We start from the raw sequence: 24,816 nt of genomic DNA on the forward strand, positions 1-24,816 counted from the left end.
AAGATATATTTATTGAACACCTACCACGGGCCAGGCAAGTGCCAGGCTTCTATGCTAGGAATTCAATGGTGAGCAAAATAAAATGCCTGCCCTCAGGAGCTTTCAGTCTGGTGGGGACAGCGGGGAATAAGGATCAATGAAACAGCAATGCAGGCACAGGAGGGTGACCTCGGTAAGGGCTAGGAAGGAAAAGCACATGCAGGGCTTCTGAGAAAGTCATGTCTGTGCTGAAGTCAGAAAGCTACATTATGTACTAACTAGGTGAGTTAACTAAACAAACTTGCTAAAGAGTGATTAGGGTTGGAGTTAAGAACAGAATTAGGGTGGGAGTAAAGATTAGGGGAAGAATAGGGTGAGTCCAGAGAAGAACTTTCCAGAAAAAGGGACTAGTGCATACATGTGTCATAGACGTCAGGTGGATGTTGACCAAGAGTGAGTAGTTGACGGCTGTCTAAAATAGCTGGAAAGAAAATAAGTAGAGAAAAGAAGACAGATTTGGAGTTATTTAGGAGATAAAATGGCATGACTTGATTTGTCCTACAAGGACATCTGGTGCCCGAGGCATTGATTGGCCGTCTCCTGGGCTGGTACCTGGCGGGGGGGGGGGGGGGGGGGGCGCCCTCCATGGCTAGCAACCTGGCTTCCAAAGCCAAAAGAAGCCACTGAGCTGTCCGAATGCGTTATGGCCCCAGGTGAGCACCTGCCTTGGTTGGCAGCAAGGTTTCAGAACTGGGATTCAGGACTCAGGACGGAGGATTCCTGGAGCCCTTACATAGATTACTGTGGGCAATCAGGTGATTACGAGAGCTCAAGATGATGCCTATTAAAGAAATCAATTGTGTTCCTGAGAACCCACGCTTCATAGGTAACGTTGCTTTATATAGCCGTCCCTGAAACCAGTGTAGCTAAATAAGGAACAGAGAGAACAACGGGCCCCAAATATGAGCATCGTGATTTCTTCGCCCTCTTGATCAAAGAAAGACTCCAATGAAAGGAAAAAAAATAATTAAAAAGTAAAAACCTTATGTAATGAGATTTAAAAGAAAACTTTTGAAGCCAACAAGCAGCCATGGGCAATGCTTCAAAGGGCCCAGAATCAATGTTTGTCAATAGCAGTTTTGCATCCTTTATCTTTCATGAATAGAAAGTGTGATGTTATTAGGAGCCCATCCATGCCTTAATTCTGTTTGAGATTTGATGAATCAGAACTCTGTTAACATTCTGTCTGAATCAGCAATGGCCACGGCCCATAGCAGAAGCCTTACCCGAACCCAGGCTTTCATCCTGCGACTGGGATGGTCCTTATCTCTCGGACCTTCTGCACTGAACCCTCAGTGGCCCCCGGGGTGCACCCAGGGGCCGGGGCTCTTGAACTCTGCTACTTTCTTTGGAGACTTTCTCCCCAGAAAAGAAACCACCCCATGACTCAGCCTAGCTCCAAAGTTACCATTTGTTTAATCAAGATAGTTGGTTTGCAAAACATTAAACATTAAACAGTATTTGATGCCTAGTTAATAATTGGCATCCTCTTCATTTGTTCCTGAATCCTTGGAGACTGACATTTTCCCACCCTAAAGGCATAGACAACAAAAGAAATTGTGTGTCAGGCAACGCAAGAGTTCTTAAACTGCATAGATGCTTGCCAGAATGTCTGACCTCCATATTCTGCTGTTAATGGTTCTGGCGGGAAAGACAGCCATGGGCGTAAGTGTTCCTTTCAAATGTCTGTAGTTGAGAGACTGAGGTTATGAGGAGAACCAAAGCAGCTGGGCCAGGAGTGACTAGAAACTTCAGTTGTGAAGTTGAATATGGCCGGGTTGTAAGAGTCAATGCATGCCTGTAATGTTGGTTGCTGTTGAGAAGTCTGTTCCACGAGACCATGTAACTGACTTGAGCCCTCTTGGAGCAGACTCTCCCTGAGCGCCTTACAACTAAAGGGACTGGGGCAAGAAAATCTGCTAAGACAGTGGGCTGGGATCTGGCGTGGACCTTAGAGAACCGTTTGAGAAGGCTTTGAAAGCTAGCGACTCTCTTTGTACCCCGTTGATAGACCTACACAGTTTTCTAGCCATTTCAGGCAACACAAGGGTAAGATCCCCTGTGATTTGGCTCTAGAGGAGAATCTTGCTGGTTGCGTATGATCCTGGCAACAGGTTTACTTAGATGGATTCATTTTGGAGAAAGCTTTGTGGGTAATACTGTTTCTCCCTTTTCACAGGACCCTAGTAGATGGGGCAGGGAGGGGAAGCAGGGGCCCAAGGGAGGTGGTGGTGAGCAAGGAAAGGAAATGCCATCCGAGGGTCTTGCATGGGGATGCTCGGCATTTGGGAGCAGAGGGCTAGAGGAGAGGTCAGCTCCTTCTGTGGGCCACTGTGGTCACGGACTACTGGCTGGATCTTTGTGGGCACAGGAGAGGCCCCATCAGCAGAAATAGAGCCTCCTGGAATTCCCTACCAGATGCGGGTTAGGCATGAGTGTGGGGTTGGGAGCCAGCGCCTTGAATCACAGCTTTGCCACCTTCTCGCTGTGGAATATTGGGCCAGCAACATAATCTCTCGGAGCCTCAGTTTCCTCTACTGCAAACCAACTGATAGTCTCTCACTGATCTGGGGAGGGCCATGGCTGATTGAATGAGGTGATGTATTGGCTTTCAATAAATGTTAGCTCTTTTCCCTTAAAATTTCCAGAATGAATACAACTTCTCTGTAAAAATCAGAGAATGCCCCGCTTTGTGCATGTGTGTGCGTGTGGGCGGGGGGGGGGGGGGGGTGGATAGAGAGGCAGCAGGGGATGGGAACTGAATTAACAGTCATAACCTCTTTATCTTGTGAAATACCTTTGCATTTTATTTCCCATTTTACTCCATAGAGCTTTTCCTGTAGGAAGCAGGTTCAGTTTCAGGTTTTCTGATTATATACTTCAAAAACAAGAGCCTCTCTTCCCTTTTCGGTAAACCGTCCTCAGACCCCTACTTTAGCCCCATATTAACCTGTCAAGTGTCTCACCTCTGAGAGAGTTTCTTGTCCAATGATGACTTGTATATGTGTGCTGGGGTTGCAATTACACATTTTCAAGTCCCCCCCCCCCCCACCTCATTTGATTGCTTGTTGGATGTCTGGGGCAGAGACCCAGCAGAAACAGCACAAGTCTAGAGGAAGAGGGAGCAATTATCAGAGGCCCACAAGGGGCCCAGAGAAAGTACCAGTTGGAAAGAATTAGAGCCTAAAGTTTGCAGGCAAGGAGAGAGTTGATGTGGTCTGTTTGAAGGTCACAAAACGGTAATGGTCCCCAAAAATCCCTTTTTTGCAGGCCCCGGTGAATTTTTAGGGTTAGCAATGAAATTATAAGTCAATAATGGATAAAAGAGAAAATATGAGAGATAGCCTTCAGGCAATGAGCTTAGTCGGTTCCAGAGAGAGGATTCAGGGCTTTGGAATGTTTTCTTACCCCAGATGTGTGCCAGACAGGTGGTCGGGAAGGCGGCTTGCGTTCCACGGGCCAGGCCACAGACATCCAGGGGAAAGTGGCCAACCCGCTCAGATGCTTTGGAGAGTTCGGGGGCATCATCGGGGGAAGGAGCCACACAGCCAGATGGGCTGGGCGGCCTCTCCCACCGCACATAGCTAAAAATACTAACCAACTGCTTTCGTTTAATGAGAAGTCCTGTGAGCCAGGCTCTGTGTTTTCAGTGGATCAGTTCATCTCGGGAAGGACCCTGAGAAGTAGGAACTGTTATTGCTCCCATTTCACAGATGAGAAGATGGACAGCTTGGCCTCACACCCCTGGGAAGTGGCAGAGCTGAGCTCTAGACTATGGGATGCTGTCCACTGTCTGGACCAGGTCTTTTGCCTGGACCCTGGCTAAAGATGAGATCTCTTCTGTCCAAAGAGCTTCAAGGGCATGGTCCTTTGTGTAGGAACAGGGAGCTCTTAGACCAGGGGTTTATGTGCTGGTTGGGGTGTAACAACTCCATGTGCCTCTGGAACTTTAGAGAAAAGCAGTCACAGGGCCTGTGATTGCTATCCTTTGGAAGGTTGTATGGACACATGAATTTAGGTCATGGAGCACACCTTATAATGCCTTCTGTCTGAGCTCATCTCTAACTTAGATTTTTATTCAGATATCTATGATCCAAAAAGGGATAGGTCAAATGTGATTGCTGTCAACACCACAGCTTCAGCCATAGGTTCTTCCTGGACGGGGCTAGATTTGGTTTTCCTTAATGAACACCTGTCCCCAGCACAGCCTTGTATGGTTGTCCCCATTTTATGAGTGAGAAACAGATCCAGAGTTATTAAACTAACATCCCAGCCAGGATTGAGGCCCAGGTCTGCCCAACTCCTTCCCCATTACAGGAAGCCCACTCAACTGTGAAAAGGAAGGGCACCACCATCCAGGGCTCAGAAATCTCTTCTTGCTGTGGTTCTTGGGTGATTTGGGGGTGCCACTGGGCTTGGCCATAATAAAATTTGACCTCTTCCAGGGTCAGAAGCCAGAGGACAAGGCTTGTTCAGGCCTGCCCTACTTAGCTCGGCCCATCTCCAGAGAGGACAGAAGACAATGGCCCCTCCTCTCCCCAGTGTGTTTGTTCCCACTCCTGGACTTTTTAAACCCTAGAGTTTAGATTTAAGAACTCTGGAACTCTAGCATCCTCTCAGGTAGAGCACCACAGACATTTTTGAATAGGCCAGAGTCTGCAAATTGGCAACTTGGGGTACATTCGGCTCACAGCCCAAGTCTTATTTGGTGGGCGGAAGGTCAGCCTAAGAGTATTTTAATTTCCTTTCAGTTGCTTGGTGACATTTGCAAATCAGAACATTTCACATAGAAATACAAATTCCCAGCTTCTCTTGAAAACCAGACATTTTAGTAACATGGGGCTCACATTCCTGTTTGGCACCAACCAGATGAGGGGCTGTTGCTCCCATTTTTAGAAGAAATTCAAGCCCCCGAGTCCATAGGCCCTACCACTTTCTACTTTGACACCCTTTTGCTTGACAGATGTACATTATCTGCCAGATTCTAACTTGGAGAGAGAGAGATAGAAATAAGACAGAGCCCAGCTTGTCTGTTACAATGCAGAAATAGTGTGGATGTTGAAGGATTGGAGCCAGTTTTGGATGGTCAGGTAACTGGGTTCAATGTCTGATTAATTTGAGCATCCAAATCTGCATGCCCCCCAGGACTAAACCAGGCCTTTGATGGGAAGATACAAGCCACCCCTTTCTAAGCCTCAATGTTCCATAATGTCCAAGTTTCTTTCAGACCCAGGAGGGATGTCCTTCCCTCTTGCTGGAACCCACACAGAGTCTTATGGAAAAGAGAGGGATTGAATGTCACTGCAACTTCTCATACATTTTTTTTTTAACTGATCCAAAGCACAATTCCAACTCATTAGCTTTGGTGGTGTGCACTAGTATTTAGGGAAATCAGGTTGCGGGAAAATCACATGTGTATATAGGCACAGATATATTTATATTTTAAATTCATTAGGGTTCCCTAAATGCAAAAGCCATGCTGCTGTCACAAAGAAACAGCATGGCAGAATATTTGGCAGCCGGGATTTTAAATAAAACATGCTTTTCTTCATAATTAATATAACAAGGTTTTCTGGCTTAGGACCTGGCAAGGATCCCAGGAAAAATGAAGGGGTGGGGGTTGGTGTGACATGCCTCTGACCGGACGAACAAATCGCAGGAAGAGGTTATGCTTAGTGAGCCCTCCTCAATCATGTCCACACTTTGCAAAAAATAAAAAAGGAAGGAAGGAAGGAAGGAAGTAGAAAGAAAGAAAGAAAGAGAAAGAAAGAAGAAAGAGAAAAGAAAGAAAGAAGAAAGAAAGAAGAGAAAGAAAAGAAAGAAAAAGAAAGGAAGAAAGAAAGAGAAAGAAAGGAAGGAAGGAAGGAAGGAAGGAGAAAGAAAGAAAGAAAGAAGAAAGAAAGAAAAAGAAAGAAGAAAGAGAAAAGAAAGAAAGAAGAAAGAAAGAAAGGAGAAAGAAAGAGAAAGAAAGAAAGAAAAAGAAAGAAAGAAAGAAAGAAAGAAAGAAAGAAAGAAAGAAAGAAAGAAAAAGGAAGGAAGGAAGGAAGAAAGAAAAGAAAGAAAGAAAGGAAGGAAGGAAGGAAGAAAGAAAAACTCAAACTCACTGACAACAGTGGCTAATAATCATAATCATAGTGGCAACCATTTATTAAGTTTATTAAGTCTCTACCATATGTCAGCTATTGTGTGCCTACTGTTTATGATCTCATGAAAGTTTCCCGAGAGCCCCATGAGTTAAGGGCCATGTCATCCGCATTTGACAAATAAGAAACTAAGCTATAGAGAAGTTCAATAATCTGCCGCAGATGGCAGCCTTGGGGGGTTACAGAGCCGGGATTCAAACCTAGGTCTGCCCAATGCCAGTTCCAAGCTCATGACCCCTGGGCTAGAGATTGGCAATGTCAGGTGCTACCTGAGAACAGAAGAGGAGGTTGGGCATGGTGTGGAGGTGTCAGAGAGGCAGTGGTCTCAGACTCTAGCTTCGGGCAGGAGACAAAGTTGCTCCTACCCGGAGGCAACTTCCACAGTCCCCACAGTTTTTCTTTCTAACACCAAAAGCATCGAGGCTTGCCAGAGGGCTAACCAATCCGTTCAGTGTTTTCAAACCTTACTCATGAACGAAATCTTGCTAAAGCCCAAGCCAGTTTCTTAATATGTTCCTTAAACATACTTATCTTTTTCTCTATCTTGATAGATTTATTTTTAAAGGAAATTGTCCCTACTATAAATGGGGGAAAAAAATCACAGAAAATGATGTCATTGAATTCTTACCGGTTACACTTGTCACGCGGATGCTCAGAACCTCAAGCCTGCTTTCTCCTTGTGGGAAGGGGAGACTAGCAAGAGGCAGAGAGGATAGAGACTTACCAGCTCCACCGAGTTTTTCTTTGTGATGGGTTTGGGAGGGTTGACAGTAGAATTGGGAAGGGAGTGACCGCCTCCTGCTGTGTTTGCTGTCGCGCCCTGGCCAAGCACCACCCAAATCAGCTTGGGGATCCCCGGTTCCACACTAAAGAAAGCACAGCTTCAGGGCTGGACTGGGTTCCCATCAGCGGGAAGTTACTTTTCTGAGCCCCTGAGCTGTTTGCTGAGGCCAACTGGCCAAGGTTAACATGGGGAATTATGCCCATGTGGCCGGCCTCCGACCCATCCTATTCTTTTATTTGTTCATTTGCCTTTCCAAAGGCCTTCCAACTGCATTATCACATCCAGAAAGGAGTGTTTTTATCCAATCTCACTATCCTGGATGACCTTACTCCCTAACCTTCAATCCTCCCCAATTCTTTGCAAATGCTACACTCCCCATGAGCAGCCGCATCCCCTTGAATAAAAAACATCAGGGCAAGGAAATTTTTACTTTTACAACTGGGGAAACCAAGGCACAGGGAGATTCAACACCTTGCACAGGAGCAAAGATCAGCCCAGAGTCTCCTTGGCCAGGAGCTTCATGCCTAAGGCAGGTATAATCAAAGCAAGGCTGAGGGTAAAGTCCCCTGGGTACTGGTTGAAAATACATGTTCTGGGCCTACTCCAGGGCTCATGGACACCTAACCTCTGCAGATAGGGTCCAGGAATCTGAATTCTCATCCAGCTCTCCTGCAAAGAATGACAACTGCCATGGAGCTCCTCCCTCCACCCCACCCCCTCTCTGCTTGTCACATGAAGCTATAGTCCAGCCCCCACTTACCTGGGCGGGCATCTGAGTGGGCTCTAAAGCTCTGAGCTTGAAAGCAGAGAAGCTGTGCAGAGTCCCTCTGAGCCACATACAGGTTATTGACTTCGGAGCAAGGAGGTCTGGTCTTGAGTCCTTCCCCTGCCCCAATCGGCTCATGTCCTTACAGGAATACTTCACACACACACACACACACACACACACACACATACACACCCTGGGCCTTAGTTTCCTCCTCCATACAGGAAAGCTCTAGACCTGCTCTTCTCAGCAATGCACCCTTGCTGGTCACTATGGTCCTGCTTCACCCAGGCTCCCAAGAAGGAAACCACCCACCCAGAGCAATGGCCGGGGCTTTCTTCTTTGGCCTCCATAATTTCCCCTTCCCTCCTTGCCCTGAGCTTCAGATTAAAGCAAAGCCACAGGGAACCTGTCGATTCTGAGACAGCATCGTGCAGCTTCTGTGCTAAAGTAAGAAAGGCAAGATTCCTTGTGACCGAAAAAAGGACCGAGTGGCACCACTTCGACACCTATTAGGATGGCTAGAACTTTTTAAAAATGGAAAGTAACCAGGGGCGCCTGGGTGGCTCAGTCGTTAAGCGTCTGCCTTCGGCTCAGGTCATGATCCCGGGGTCCTGGGATCGAGCCCCGCATTGGGCTCCCTGCTCGGCGGGAAGCCTGCTTCTCCCTCTCCCACTCCCCCTGCTTGTGTTCCTGCTCTCGCTGTGTCTCTCTCTGTCAGATAAATAAATAAAATCTTTAAAAAAAAAAAAAAAAAATGGAAAGTAACCAGGGTCTGTGAGGATGCGGAGAAATTGGAGCCCTCACGCGTGCCCGGTGGGAATGTAAAATGGTGTGGCCGCTGTGGAAAATAGGATGGTGGTTCCTCAGAAAGTTAAACGTAGAACTATCCTAGCACCCAGAAAATTCCACTCCTAGCCACAAGCCAAAAGGATGGGAAGCAGGAACCGAAAGCTATTTGGACACCAGTGTTTACAGCAGCTTTACTCACAACAGCCAAAGACGTAAACAACCCAAGCATCCCTCAACATACGAAGGGGTAAACAAAATGGATATACAAGGAATCCGACTCAGCCTTCGAAGGAATGAAATTTTGATATACACTACCAACACGGACAAACCTTGAGAACATTATGCCTCGTGAAATAAAGCCAGTCACAGAAGGACAGATACTGTGATTGCACACATACGAAGTACCTAGAATAGGCGAATTTAGAGACAGAAAAGAGAAAACAGGTTGGCTGGGGGCAGGGAGGAAAGAGTAGTTGTTTAATGACTAAGACTTTCTGTTGGGGATGATGAGAAACTTTTGGGTAAAGATAGCGGGGATAATTACACACAATGGGAATGTGACTAATGCCACCGAATGGTCCACTTACAAATGGTTAAAGTTAAAAAGTAGTGTGTTATGTGTATTTTATCACAGTTTTTTTGGTTTTTTTTTTCCCCCCCGGAAAAGGTCTAAGTGGCTTTGCACAACTGTTAATTTCATCACCTAGTTTGTCTGGAGCAGGAGATAGAGTGGGGGGGTGGTATGGGGCAATACTTGGGCTGGTGACCAGAACCCTGACAACCTCTGTCCTCTGTCACCACCACCTCTCACCCTGACCTTGAGCTCTTTGTCCAACAGTGAGGACTGGCCTGCTGAACTGTGCACTTCTGTCTTTGGCCCGCCTTCCAGCTCCATGGCTGCATCCTCACCTGGCCCCGGGGCAGACTTCCCTCCCACCCAGCTGCCCTCAGGAGGAATGCAATTCTTCCACGTTGATCTACCACCAGGTCATGGTAGAACATCCAAGGAGGAAGGGATGGTGGGATTAGAGTCCCCAGTTTTTACCCACCAGGGGAAAGGTTTTTCTGTTGTTGGTTCATGCTAAGCCAAGCTTCAGGCCCCAAGGGACAGGTCTAGCTCCCCATCCCCCCTCTTCTGCTTCCCAAGCCTGGGATTCATCAACTCAGAGTTTTAGCCTCTGCCTTTTTGTTTGTTTTCCAGAAGATTTAGAATTCTGAAAGGTTAGAGGAAGAACCAGAATTGAAATAATCTAGGAAAAGATTAAATTAGATTAAAGAGAGGCCAAAACAGATTAGACTTCTATGCTCTTCACCCCTAAGGAGATTACACTGTAAATCAGTAAGACTCAGAGACAATATCTTTCTCTCTGGCCTCTGTCTTTCCCACTAACCAACCTTAGCCTAGAAGACCCTAGAAGATACTAGAAGCTGCTATTTTAGCCCAAGTTGAGATGAGGAACACAAGTGGTGGAAGAAGCAGGCAGTAACTGGCGTGCGCCTTGAGCTGGGTGGAGATGTGTGTTGAGATGCATTAGCCACAGTGGACCAGCCGAGGCTGGAGCTGACTTTTGTACCTTCTGCAGCTGTCATTGGTGCCCAGTGGCCCTCTCTGTGTCCTGCCAGGCCTGGGCTAGTCTGGACAGGCCTTTCATAAAGCTTTCCAAGGACAGGGGTCTGATCTCATCACCCAGTTCCATGCCCTGCCTCTCTTAGAATTAGGTAGCTCTTCTGTTTCCTTCTTCATTCTTCCATTCCAGTGAATGCTTGCCATGGCTCCCTTATCCCTCATCGTAATGGAAATTAAGACCAAGGCCTCTGACGGAAGGCTGGCTCCATTCCATCCTGGCTCCAGCAGTTGGCCAGCTGAGTCACTTTGGGCAACTTAGTCTCTATACATCTGTTTGCTCACCTCTAAAATGGACATAATTATAGAACCTCAATGATCAAGTATTATGTACAATAAGTGAGAGACCAAACGCACGTACACCATTTAGCACACTGTCAGCTCTTGATATGTGTCAACGGAGACCACAGTTGTCTCCTCCTTCTTCTTATTCTTTTGCTTTAGGGGTCTTCCTCCTTGGATTTGCAAGTCCCAGGAGTAGGAGTTATATCATTTCCCTGTCACCGTGGAAAAACGGAATGCCATAATGGGATGAAAGGAGGCAAATATTGTGCCTACCCATTCCCCCGGCCCCATCATCCAGATTAGTTTCAGGATCCAGACGGAGGGCATAAATAACTGGCTACTGGCCTGACCTTTCCCACAAGGTCCCCCAGATATCCAGCCTGTGTTTGGGCGGCCCCTTTCCACATTTCACTGCAGTCTCTGCTGGGGGACCTGGTGATTCACAAAACGAGTGGGCCGGCTTCAGATCCCTGGGACCCCCAGACACGCAGCCCAGGCTGCACAGCTGGGCGGCAGCTGCTTCCGACTCCCCGAGAGCCAGTGGGATCAGCAGGGCCCCCAGCCCCAAGAGGTCCAGCTTTCTTTTTGTTGGTTTCCCTCCGAGCTCCAGCTCCAGCTCCAGTTCCTGGGAAGGGCACGTCTGCCACCTGCTGGCTGTGGGCGGCACGGTACCTGGCTGGCCCTCCTGGTCCCCGTCAGAGCTACAATTTGGGGCTCTGGCCCCAGGCACGGGTGTCAGAGGGCCTTTTGCGCACTGGGCCCCAAGGAAGTCTGTTCCTCGAAGTCCTCCCTCCCGTCCTGAGCACTTCTTGGGGCCGACAGTGGACAGGCACGGCCCACACAATTCAGTTCAAACGGGAGAATTCAGTGGGTACCTCCTCTGGGCTGCGCGAATAGGGGTAGAGAGGGACAGGCCCTGTCCTCCAGATGAGCTCCACGGAGGGCAGCGGAGGCAGGGCAAAGGACAGGACCAAGGCGGAGTTGGCGGGGGGGTAACGTTGGCACCTGGGGCTGTCTCATGCCCCTCCTTTGGCACTGCCTTGGCCCTCAAGCCTGGAGGGGTCAACTTCAGATGCTCCCCATTCGAGCCCCCAGGCCCAGGAATACCCCTGAGACCTGAACTTGCCCTCCCTCTGTCAGGTTCCCCACTACCAACCCCCTTCCTAGAGAAATGCCCAGCCCTTGTATCATCCTTTGCAGAAACCAGGTGCGGGGTCGGGGAACGTGAGGCAGTTAGACCCGGACAGGCACAGTCCAGACAGCTAAGGGCCTCTCTACTCTCTGCATCCCGCTCCCTCGCCAACCATTTGTGGTAGAATTTGTCAAATCTACAGAAAGTGGAAAGAATAACACACTGAATATACATATAGATATATTCACAATACCATTATCATTCTCAAGAAATTCCACATTGATATGCTAATATTCTCTAATATAAGTCTATATTCAGGTTTCTCAATTGCCCCAATAATGTCCCTTATAGCTTTTTCCTTTTTAAAAACAAGGATCACTCACTGCATTTGGTTGTCCTGTCTCTTTAGTCTCATTTAATGAAAAACAGCCTTCCCATCTTCTTTGTCTTTCGTGACCCTGACATTTTTGTAGGGTCGAGGCTGGTTGTTTTGTCGAATGGCCACTATCTGCCCCATCATATGCCTTATGGGTAGACTCAGGGTAAGCATTTTTGTCAAGAATCCCACTTGTTGATGTTGTGCGCTCAGTACATCCTGTCAGGATGCAGTCTTTCTTTTTACCTGTCTTTTCTAATTTATTGTCCATCTGCCTAATTCCCAAAATGGTTAAAGTGGCCGACAGTAAAACAGAAAATCAAAACTTCCGCTGGAGGGAGAGGAAGATTGATGTGGGTACTGGGAAGATGACCACATTGGCCACAGCTTTTTAGTGGCTAAGACCCAAAGGGAGACCCGTCAGGGGCTAGAACCCTCTTTTTCTAAATCGGATGTCAGCAAACTTTGTCAAGTGCCAGGAAAGAAATATTTGGGGCTGTCTGGTCTCTGTCACAATGACTTCGGCGGTGTAGCACCAAAGACGTCTCAGACAATACTTAAAAATAGGCATGGCTGTGTCCCAATCAAATGGGTTTGCCTGCAAGGGCCTGAGTTTGCTGACCCTTGAATTAAGTAAAAGCAAATATTCCAGCTATTAAATGAGTAAAGCTTTCTTTTTCCGGTAAGTACTGCATTCTAAAAGGAACTGTTCATAACACTATTTACTTATTCAGCAAAAACTCTTTGAGGATCGTCATGTGCCAAGCACTATGCTCAGTATGGGGTAATACATCAGTGATGAAACAGACAAGGTCTTTGCCTTTCTGGAGGACGGAGTCAATGTGAGAAACAGATAACGTGCAGATGAACAAATGTAAACTACATGTCGCAATAAGAACTATGGAGGAAATGAACGGATAGAGTGACGAAACAATGGGGGAGGGGGTCATACCCATAGGGGAGTTGGGGAAGGCCTCCTTGATGACATTTAAGCTGGCACCTAGTGATGGTCATGAGAGACAGCTTTCCAGGCAGAAGGAAGAGCAAGTGCAAAGGCCCTGAGGTGAGGGGAGCTTGGCTCATGCCATTGGAACCCAGGTGTGGCTGGAGATTAGTAAGGGGCAGTGGAAGGGAGGGGTATGGGGGGAGGTTCATAGGCTGTGGCAGGTGTTTGTATTTTATTCCAAGAACAATGGGAAGCCACTGGAGAGTTTTAAGCATCTGTCCATCCCCAGCCCAAGGAGTTGTCACCCAAAGCAATCACCTAGACTTGAGTGTGAATCCAAATCCTATCACAAATGTGTGACCTCTGAGCCTCAATTTTCTCATCTGTCAATGGGCCAATAAAAGCCTCCTTATAGGGCTCTTATAAGAATGAGATGCAGCAACGCACAATCAGGCAGACAGGAGATGCTCAATCCATGCTAATCACTACCACTGACGAGATTGTCTGTACCGGCGGGGGGGTGGGGTGGGGGGGTGGGCAGCCACGCCCCAGCGTGAGAACAGGTACGCACAAGCACCACAAGTCTGTACCAAGAAGGATGCTCAACTGGCACAAGAAGAAGGAGGCATCTTCAAAATAGGCCCCACCCTCTCCCTCCCACCCATCCCAGCCACAGCCATCCCAGAGCACCCAGTGTTCTTGATCCTCCTATGTGACCCTGGGAGATGTTCCTCTGGCCTTGCAGGAGCTTAGGGAGGCACCCAGCCAGTTAGCTGACTCAACCTTGCTCAGCCCTGTGTTGGTTTCTGTTTGTTTCTGTTTTTTTCAGTTCTCCCTGATGTCTTTACTCATAGACCCGGACCCAGGTGAGTGTGTGGATCGCCCTGGGGCTCCTCACAAACTACAGGCTGGTTCTGGGATGGAAGAAAGGGGACCCATGCATGTAAGTGTTGGCACAAGCCCAGGATTCAAACAACTCAGAAATGTTGTGACCCCTTCCAAGAATTTTCCCAGAAAATGCACTCCCGGTGTTTGTCCCTCCGTGCACATACACCATGCTTTACTCGATTTTGAGTTGCCCATGAGTACCCCTGGTCCCCCGTCTCAGGATCCCAAAGGAAAAACTGCTGATACAGTTAAATCCCTTCATTTTACAGAGAAGGAAACTGAGGCCCTGCAAGGGGAGGCTACAGGTCACACAGCCCGTTAGTGATAAGATGAGCTGAAAAGGCCGACACAAAGTGAGGGTGGCATCGGGCACTTACTGGCTCCAGGCAGGCCGGCCCTGGGCCCCTACTCACTCCAGGAGCCAGGTCCTCCGTGCTGGGCCACGCAGGCAGTCCCCAGGCTGACCCGCCCCTGCGGTGGCCTCCCACCTGCACCCCCACCACTGCCGCCCTGCCCGGGGCCCTCCACTGTGCCCGAGCAGAGCAGGGCTATTGCTCTAGCAGTCACCCAATCTCTGACTCGGGGCCCAAGTCTCCCTTCACTGCTCCGAGCCCCAAGGGGGAGAAAACTCCGCACCCAAGTCCACCAGGGTGGAGGCTGGTATCCCCCACTGGCAGTGACCTGTGCTGGTCCTGGAGGACCAGAGCCAGGGAGCCAGCACATGGAGATGGCGGTCATGTCTAAAGTTTGGGTCAAGGGCTTATTTGGAGCAAATGTGGGGACACCTGGGTCAAAATCCATGTGACGGTCAATATTCTCCAGCAGCAAAGCCGTGGATGGGCAGACAGACTTGTGCTGGTTCAAGGCAGGAGATGTCTGAGCTTTGTCCACCCCTTATGCTCAGGGAATGTTTGTGGAATTGAGCATGGCATGTGCGTTTTCAGAGGGTCTATGTCCTTCCCCAAAGGAAAGGATTCTGTTCTATTCGACAACATATAATTTAATTCCTTGAAGGAATCTTGTTTCAAGGGGCTCTCCCCAGCTGCCCGCACCAGCATCCACATGTGGAGTCTAGGGCAGGGGGTGGTCCAAAGCCAAGAGGTGGGAAGAGCTGCCCCCTCCCCGGCCTTCAGCACACACCACTCAGGCACCAGGGGTCAGAGAGATGGAGCTCCAGAACTGTGGGGTCACACAGCAGACAAGGAGCACAGAAGAGTCCAGAGACCTCGCTCTCTTCAAGGATTTGAAAAGCAGATCCACTCCTAGTCCATGAGGTCAACTTTGTGAGAATTAAGAGGTGTCTCTACCTCAAGACACTGTACGGCCATCATTCAGAAAATTGCAGAAGACATCTACAGTGACCGCGAGTTTCTCACACCATGGCACTGATGTTGTGCAGTGAACAACTTACACAACTGGATGCAGTGGCCCCACTGAACATGGATCACAGAAAAGGGAGGACTCATTCTCTGTGTTCATAAGGCTTTTAGCTTTAATGAAAGAGATTAGAAGTGATAGGATCAGATTTGGTCTGCAAACAGGAGAACTTCCTCCTCATCAGAGTGGTCCAAAAATCTGAATGGGCTGTTGGGCTCTTGGGAAGTAGTAAGTTCTCCATCACTGGTGGTCTTTAAACACAGGCTGAAAAACCACTTAGGGAGTGGAGAGTATTGGATTTACCATTCTGAAAGTCTAAGCTCTAGAAGAACTCTGTCAATAGTTTCTGCCAGTTTGGTGAGTAGATGAAGGGACCCTGGAGCCCGCCATCCCTGGGCTCCCAAGTCTGGCTCGAGGTGTTCGGTCAACCTCTGGCTGTGGAGCGGGGTGAGATGTAGTAGCCGGGCCTTTCTGCAAAGAGCAGGTTAGGTTTTTAAAATGCCCCTGTCGGTATCTGCTCTAATTGCACATGGGGTGGTGCTTCGATGGAATTTGTCAGATCCCAGCCGGCTTTAGAAAGCGGTGTGGCCAAGGAAACACCATGCCCGTGTCCACAGGCAAGCAGCTTCCGTAGCTGGTCTTGCTGGACACAGTGCATGGCGAGGGTTTTGCGGGAGCAGAAGGCGCCTGGGCCACAGTCCCCAGTGGGTGGCCGAGGAGGTGGCCATCAAACAGCACAGACTCTGCTCATCTCCCCAAAGCAGGTGCCGTGACAGCCAACGGGCCTGCGGAAATGCCTCTTCAAAGCTGGCTTGGCTCTGCCCAGCAACACAAGCTGAGCCCATCCATCAGCTGTCCTGCCACCTGCCAGTGAGGGTCTCCACTGAGCTTGCCCTGTCAGCTGGATTGGAAGCGTCAGATACAGGCCAACAGGGCTGGGGTTTGGGGGAGGCCCTCGGAGGAACTGTCTGTGCCACGGTGATGGATGACGCCAACAGGGACAGCATTCCAGAGATTTTTATTCCGTTCCGCACATCTGGCAAGCTCCTTAACCAGAGCAGCTGCGGATCCCCCATCACACAAACTCTGAGCTTTTTCCGAGAGACCCTGGGTCCAGACCACAGTAATCCCGCTTGAGGGACTTGGAGCATGTGCTAAAAAAGATTTCTCGACGTGTGTTACTTCCTGGAAGATGAAATCCATGGAGTTCCACGAAACACAACCCCACAAGAGGCTCCTGGGCCGGTAGAAAAGCAAACCAGACTTGGAGTCAGGTAGACATGGGTTTGGATAGCACCTCCTCCTGCTCTTGTTTTCCCATTTCTGTCAAATCGGAATAATAATACCTATGCCACGGGGTGTCTCTACAGTTAAATAAGGTCATGTGCCACCACATTTATTTAGTATAGTGTCCAGTACATAGAAAGTACTCAATAGATAATAACCAGTTATTGGGATGATTTGAGTTAGCTCAGGATACTCTCACCATCCTTCCTGATAAGTTCTAGAAACAGACTCTGATAAATAGACAAATCCACAAGGATTTCTTTTTATACCTAATACAAAATGCTCCTGAGAGCAGCTCCCATTCTTCACCCGAAGCATTCTCCTTTTCTACAGCCTAGAGAAAGTCTCCAATAATCTGTATTTGGACCTGCGGTGTTTTCCTCCAACCCAGCAATGGAAGCAAATTCTAGGTCGGGCTCTAACCCCTCTCGATGCAGGAAAGCACTTGGACAAATTTCTAGACTCTACGGAGCTCAACAGGCAGCTTCTTCACCAAATACCTACGACCCAGATCTCAAATAGTTTCTCTCCTAAGTTCCCCGTTTCCTCTGCTCCAAGCAAATACCAACTTTGCTGGCCGAGCTCTGTGCTGGCCAATCAGAAGGAAGGGAGGCCCCACCACAGAGGGCAAAACTCACTTGTCAAACACATCCATTAACTGCATCTAGGGCTCTGTGCTGGGTCTGAGGGCTACAAAGAGGAATAGACATGGCCCTCGCTCGTAAGACACCAACTATCTAGTTGGAGGGAACAATTATAGACCAAGTTGAATAATAAACCACAAGAAAGAGGTACCATCTGAGCTCCAGCCATGAAACCTAACACTCTACAGCCTTCTTGGCCACTGAGGAAATGTCTAAAATTCTTATCCCACTGGCAACCCAATATCAGTCAAGCCCTGTGTGTTCATTCATTATTACTGCAGAGTATACTACCCCAAACTTAGTGGCTTCAACCATGGATATTCTTAATAGAATAAGAATCATGTCTCAATTCTTTGGGTTGGCGATTTAGATCAGGTTCAGCAGGGCACTTACTCCGGTCTGGACCAGGCTCAGCAGATGTTGGCCAGGCTTCCTCTTGAGTCTGCAGTCACCTGATAGATCGGCTGGGCTCTCACATGTCTGAGGCCTTGACTGGAAGTGCTAGGTCATCTGCTGCCCCACACCTTCTCTTAACCTCCAAAGAATAGGCCAGACTTGTACACATGGCAGTCGCAGGGGTGGGGGAGAGAGAGAGAGAGAGAGAGAGAGGGAGAGGACGTGCGTAAGACTTCTTGAGACCCAGGCTTGGTGCTGGCACGCTGTCCTTCCAGCACGTGCTATTATTGGTCAAAGCAAGTCCCAAGGCCAGTTTAGACCCAAGGGGTGGGGAAATCAACTCCATCTCTTGGTAGGAGGACCTGCAAAGTCTCACTGCTAAAGATGAGGTGACAGGGAGAGGTGGCAGGTCGGGGCCATCTTCCCCCATGGGATTGGCTCATACTGCACTAACGTGCCAATGTGGAACGTGAAGCCACTTGAGCTAGACTCGGCCACATCTAGCTCCGCTGCCTCTCCACTCCCCATTCATCTCCTTTCTTGGCTGGTTTTCCTCCCCGACTCACCCTGGCCCAGAAGCTCCTGTGTTGGAGGCCACATCCCACTCTTTTCTGCACATCTCTCCATTACTCCCAGTGCCTTCCTGAGCCTGGTGTCATACTTGGCCCATCGTAGGTGCACGACACACTTTTCTTATGTAGACAGTGGGATTAAGTGCCAATAGCATAGAAAAGACAAAATAAGCTAAGTTTGGAGGTGGAGAAGCGCTGCCAGGGGGTGCTTCTATAAAGGGCTCTGAAAACACGGGACAGGCGCCCCAAAGGTAAAGGATCTTGGTGCCTTTCCTTGCATAGAACTCCAATCGGCTGACTTCTGGTGACCTGGGGCCACTGAGCCTCTGTTGCTTCACTCCACCTTAACCAAGGGCCCTGGACCCCCCAGGGAAGAGCAGGGATTTTTTACCTTGTTTAGGAGACATATGACTCAAAGCTTACATGTCTTATTCCCTCTTTAGCTTCACTGAGAGCTGAGCAGACCTTGTTAACAAGGCTGGATTCCAGTTAAAATCCTCCAGCAGACATTTCAGCCATCCCCCAACACCTAGAAAAGTCACGTGACTCCATTTATGTAAACACCTTCCCCGTTTCCAAATATCTGCAAAGGGAATGATTCTTAATGGCCGAGCTGAGATTAGCCCGGCTGACCTTCAACCCGTGGGAGGGATGGGAGAAATTACAGGAGCACTCTGAAGGCACTTATCTATAAACACCTGTTGGAAAAACAAAAATAAATTCTCTAAACCAAAAAAGAAATAAATAAATGATGTAATGAGCTCATTACCAGCCCATTGTCTCTCCCAAATGTCAGTTTGAAATCTTTCATGTCAAACTCCGAAAAACGGTTTTTTCCCCTCACTTTCTCACTCTCTTTCTCTGCTTTATCGTGCTAGATGGAAAGAAACTTTATTTGCTCCAGGAAGACAATGGCCTTATCTTCAACCTAGATCCTCGTCCCTGGAAAGGTGGCCTCCTCTGGGAGCATTTTCATAGTGGGGAAAAGCAGCTCACGAGAAATAATGAGCAAGCAAAGGGAGTCTTGACTTGACACTGTGATAAATGAGGTGAAACTTTGGCAAGGAACCAGAGTTGGCGTATTCAAAAAGGAAATAAAAAGATCGTTCCATTTTAATGGGAAATATAAAACAGCCATTGTGCAAAAGTCGATTTTTCAAAAGCCAAAGAGATAAAGACTATAAGGGAATGACTGAGAGACGAGGGAGATAATGCAGTTGATAATCAGGCTGAGGTAAAGTGGCACGCTCCGAGCCCCCGGCTGGCTCTGCGGGAGTGCCTTTGCAAGTCTCGCTAGCTGCATTTGCTCCCACCTCATTACCATATGCATCTCCAGACAGCGTCCTTATAGCTTCAACTTGCCGCCTTGCCACACTCCGGCCAGCCGGGGAGAGCAAAGTCAGCCCAACTTTCTTCAAATCGCGAACTTCTCTCCATGAGCCACAGAGCTACCAGCATCTTCTAAGTCCCCAGATGACAAAGAGCCCGAGCCCAGCCTTACGCATGCACTTGCTCTTCCCAATGGACCTGACTAGCATGAGGTTGACACCTGTGGGCAGTGCCATACCCTGCCCTGTCTTTCACTGGGCAAAATCCATGAATCTTCTCTAGGTTGTCCTTGGGCAAATCCTAAATAGCAGGCTCGGTATGCGATGGGAATGGTTGCACCCCTTTCCCCAAGGGTAAGTGTGAATTAACCGAGGCAGTGAAAGAAGCCAGCTGAATGCAGTCGAGCTGATGCAATTTAGGGGCTATATGGGGATCAACTGCCTTAGTCCAGATCCTGCCATTTATTCTCCATGTGAAATTAGCTCTGTAAAATGCTTGGTGCAGGGCCCAGTACATAGTAAAGGCTCAATACATCTTAGCTGTTAGGATGACGCTAGAGATACAACGAGAGTACTTTGATGCCGTGACCAAGAGGAAAGTGATGAGTTTCTTTGACTTCATAAGCTAAGGTGACTAATAAAGGCCCAGGGAGAAAGTTTATTCACAAAACTGCCCAAGGAGGTGCTCAGGTGCTAGTGGGTCTCACCCTGGGCACCTCTTGTGTAGAACCTTGGAGACCTTCTAAACCCCAATCATCTTCCTGCTGTTCACAGATAAGCAAACCAAGGCCTGAGAATACTAGTAGCTTGTCCAAGGTCACAGTCAGTGGAAAGCAAGAACTTGACTTCTCCCCATTTCCGATCAGGTGCTCTGGACCCTGCCAAATGCCAACACCGCCCTGCTGGGTCATAAAACACACCAAAGGAAAACTCACCACGCCTAACCCCTTCTGTCCACCCCATCAGTTGAGGAGCTAGAAAGACACATGGATCCTTCTTCAGGATTTGGAAGTCTTTGGGTCTAATGATTAGGGTTTCTTCCATCCTCTTCCCACTTCTGCAGATTGGACCCCTGACTACTACGAGAATAGCTACGAGCAATCCAACCAGGAAGAGAACAGCAGTAATACTCCTGCCTACCAGGAAAATCCTGACTGGTACTACACAGAGGACGGTAGGTGCCAACGCTCTTGGGGGGCCCTCCTGGGAGGAAGCCAGCTCTGCTAGAGGAGTTTATGTGTGATTATATGCAAACGCCTCTCTCTCCTCTCTGACCAGCATCATAGAATGGGTATCGGATAAATGACTTAGACTGGCTTTTTTCAGTTAGAATCATACACTAGGAGGACTGGGGAGGTTCCTAGAGACTCTCTCTCCCACCCTCGAGTGACAGAGGAAGTGGCGTTGACTTAGCCAGGGTCATACAGCAAGTTAGTGCATCATCATCTGGGTGACCTGACACGGTGAGTAAAAGTCATGTTCAAAATCACTTCCTAGCTTTGATTACAGGTAGGTCCTAATTATGCAGAAGAGGCTGGGTTAGCATTCAGTATCAGATTGTAGCTTTCACAAATGTGGCATTGAAACTTCCCTTCCCTTTGTGCTGTGGTTTTCTTTCTCTTTACATTCCTCGGAAGCTTTGCACAGTTGATGTGTGTGTGTGTGTGTGTGTGTGTGTGGTGTGCACACTCATATGTATGCTTCTACACTTGTTTTTGTTTTTATGGCTTCTTAACCCAAGCAATGGGACAGAAGGAAAAATGAGAAGTGGGGCCCAAGCAAAAGCATGTGACAAAGCCAGGAGAAGGAATGGAATGCACTTAGCAGCTAGAATAAAAACTGTAACTGTGCGAAGTGGCCTGGAAGGCAGGGCCAAGATACAGGGCATCAGGGGAACATCAGAAGGGACCATCAAAACAAGAGCTGGGCCCAGGGATCCTAGTTCCTGAACCAAAGAACAATGTGTGTGAACAGAAGGATAAAGAATTCCCCAAGGGAAGATCCATTCAGACAACCATGAAAAGCCAAAGGCACAGATGAAATATGACAAAATCTAACTGAACAAGTAGTTGAAGAAAGATGAAGGCCACTGGGTCATTTCCTCCTCGCCGCCAATCCTTCTGTCACCCTCTTGCCTTTGGTCTTCTTTCCTGATGTTCAGAAAGCTTGTGTTTCATTAGGGGTGGGTTTTCTTTCCCCACTCCTGACCTCCACCCCCGGGCACTGGGAGTAGGGGAGGTCTTCAGGCTTATGAAATGCCTTCAGCATCAGAGGCAGACCCCGTGGCACTCCCAGCGAGACTGGGAGGAGAAAAACACTGATGGTGGAAAAGGGGAGTTTCTCAATGAGAAACTCAATGAGATTCCTTCTCGCCTGTCCTCTTACTAACCTGAATCTCTCTCTGGTCCTGTGACTGCAGTTTTCCTTGCTCTTTAAGGGCAATTCATGTTTCCCCCTTTCCCCAGTCACCGGCTATGCATTCGCTCTCTCATTCGGGCCAGGAGACCGAAGTTTGACGAGCAAGCAGGGGGCTTCTCACCTGCTGTGCTTTGCGATCATTGACTTCTGTCCACGTATCATAGATCCATGCCTGTCCAACCCCTGTGAACACGGTGGGGACTGCCTTGTCAGCGGGGACACCTTCACATGCAGCTGTCCAGCCCCTTTCTCTGGAAACAGGTGTCAGAATGGTGAGTGCACTTTCACTGGGTTCCCTCCTCCTTCTGAGTTGAACAAGAGGCACCCCAATCTAGGGGGTAAAAAGGGCTGAATGATTCCATGGAAAGGGTTATACATATTGCATCACCCATAATGGACTCCTTGGCATGATAACAAGAGACATCTCATTGGATCCTTAGCCATGCGTATTGGATAGGACTGGTATGTCCATTTTATAGATGGGAACACTGAGGCTAAGAGGAGATAAGAGCTGGACTCTGACCAAGATGTATTCTACACTCAGGACTTGTTGTTTAGAGTGTTTGGACTAACTACAAGAGAGAAACACTGTTCTCAGATGAGAAAGCAGGAAGAATCTGAAGGCAGATGAAGCCCAACCCAGTTAGAGAAAGTGAACCCAGAGACACAGGGGACCTGATCATGGTCACACAGCTATTTAGGAGAAGAGCAGATATTAGAGCTGTGGTGCCTGGCTCCCATCCCCATGTGCTCTTTCTTCCTACCATCCTCACTTATGGAGACTCTGATAAAAATGATGTCTGCCTTCAGTGACCTCTTATGGGCATAACATGAAGCTATGTGATAAGATATTGAGAATAGAACCCTTATGGGCTAAGTGAACCCCTGGAGAGAATGTGGATTCTGTTCCATCTGGTGACCATCTAACTGGGGTGAGGGAGGCAGTGAGGATCTTTAAATAGGGCTTTATGGTTGTCTTCTTTTCTCTGTGCCTTCTTCACCCCTTCCTTCTATTTTCAATCCTATAAGTCCTTCAATAAACGCGTCAGGATGGTTTGGGGTATCAGGCATTAACATAGTACCTGGGTTCATCCTTCAACTTCCCCAAATAATGACAAAATTGTAAATGAAATATAAAATCAACTGCAAAGTAAAGAAACTCAAATTGTAGCTCTATTTGTTTGTTGAAGGTATAAAAATGATCAAGGTTTTTAATAAAGATAGAGTAAGAAAGAATATGAGCCCTGGAAGGAACTGGGATGCAATCATCCATGACCCAAGGATTTATTAAAAAAATATATATATATTTTTTGTCCGGGGGTAGCATGGTATTTCGGGGCCACAGACAAGGGCACGCACTCTGTCAGTCACGCTTCACCACCACCCCCAAACATTGTATTATGCGGGTACCCCAGTAAGTAAAATTTGTCCCCAAATCATGTTGCTTACTTCTCTATGGATCTCCTACAGTGCAAAACAAGTGCAAGAACAACCCGTGTGACCGGGGCGAATGTCTCATTACCCACAGTCCTCCCTATTACCGCTGTGCCTGTAAACACCCTTACAGGGGTCCAGACTGCTCCACAGGTAAGTGCGGGAGGCCCCTGCTCTGGTACGTTTTCTCTCTCTGAGTTCTGCCTGGAACATCTACAACCTATTGTGTGGAAGTCCAGATGCCTCTGACGTTTTAGTGGCATCATCCGGGGACACCTGGCAGGCTCAGTCAGTAGAGCATGTGACTCTTGATTTCGGAGTTGTGAGTTCGAGCCTCACGTTGGGCGTAGAGATTACTTAAAAACAAAATCTTGAAAAAAAGAAAATGCATCACCCCTAGAGAGTCTAGGGGGAATTGACTAACCTGTGTCCCTTCTCATCCAAAAAGAATAATCTTGAAACTCATTTCCTCCAGGAAGTAAGCCCGGGTCTATTCCTGGAACGGGCCATATAGGGGATTAAATCTGTACTTAGTCACTGCAATGAGTCAGGCATTGTCCCAAGAGATTTACATTTTTTCTTACATTCTTCCAAAAATACCACAAGGAAGAACTTTACAGATGAAGGAACTGAAGTTCAGAGAAGTTAACCGACTCGCTTACAGTCCCACAGCTATCGAGGGGCAGAGCCAGGTTTCAGCCTAGCTCAGACTGGCCCATAGGTTCCTGCTCAGTCTATACCTCTTATTCCTCACTGAATGACCCATTTACTTAGATGTTCTTCTTTGCATGGCCTCCATCACATTCCCTCACCCATGTTTGTTTATGTTCTTAAGGTTCATGTGTCCATTTACTAGAGTGTCAGTGGGTCTGTCTTTCCCCTTTGGTAACCCAACTTTTGTGAAAGGATGGGTACCAGAAGAGTGCCACAGAGATCTCCTCATCATCTCCGATGTAGCTACAACTCCTTCTGAAGAGCCTTCCTGGCCCCATTTCCTGTGTTCACAGCGGTTCCTGTGTGCAGGCCAAATCCCTGCCAAAATGGCGGCACCTGCTCCCGGCATAGGCGGAGAACCAAGTTCGCCTGTACCTGCCCTGACCAGTTCAAGGGGAAATTCTGTGAAATAGGTATGGATCTCTACCACCGCCACTTCAACAGAAACTTGGGGCCACAGTGAGGCCTCTGGAATCCTTTTACATTTGGGTTTTGTTCCCAGAATGGGGTTAACGTCAAGATTCCCAAACTCTACTATTGCCTCTGCCTTCCAACCAAAGGGCATAGGGTGCACCTGGCTCTGTGTAAACAGTCATAAACTGGGATGTAGTGCAGGCAAATCAGGTACACCTGGGCCTCCCTGGCCCTCAACCCGAAGGCCATCAGGCTTTGTGTGAGCCAAAATTAAAGAACTAAGTTCCATCTAAGTTCCATCACAACCACCATGTTTCATGTTTTTAAGCTGGGCTGAACGTGGAATATACAAGCCACTTTCCTTCTGGAATTCATGGTGCAAGCTCAGGGTGATCAATATTCAGGCCCGATCCTCTCCCCACTTGATACACCTGCCAGGTCCTTTTCAGGAGCAGCA

General features: G+C 48.2%; 1 protein-coding gene across 1 annotated transcript in view; it reads left to right on the plus strand.

The window, feature by feature from the left end:
- Positions 1-1,539: 1,539 nt before the first annotated feature.
- HABP2 (hyaluronan binding protein 2) overlaps positions 1,540-24,816 on the plus strand; it is a 32,488-nt gene continuing 9,211 nt past the window's right edge. Inside the window, exons 1-6 of the mRNA XM_032423445.1 lie at positions 1,540-1,704; positions 13,717-13,753; positions 20,443-20,553; positions 21,962-22,069; positions 23,268-23,384; positions 24,239-24,358. Of these exons, the coding sequence (XP_032279336.1) occupies positions 1,636-1,704; positions 13,717-13,753; positions 20,443-20,553; positions 21,962-22,069; positions 23,268-23,384; positions 24,239-24,358 (562 nt within the window). The 5' untranslated portion in view covers positions 1,540-1,635. The remainder of the gene's footprint in view (positions 1,705-13,716; positions 13,754-20,442; positions 20,554-21,961; positions 22,070-23,267; positions 23,385-24,238; positions 24,359-24,816) is intronic.

The sequence above is a fragment of the Phoca vitulina genome, unplaced genomic scaffold (assembly GCF_004348235.1).
Source record: "Phoca vitulina isolate PV1807 unplaced genomic scaffold, GSC_HSeal_1.0 scaffold28, whole genome shotgun sequence".
NCBI lineage: Eukaryota > Metazoa > Chordata > Mammalia > Carnivora > Phocidae > Phoca > Phoca vitulina.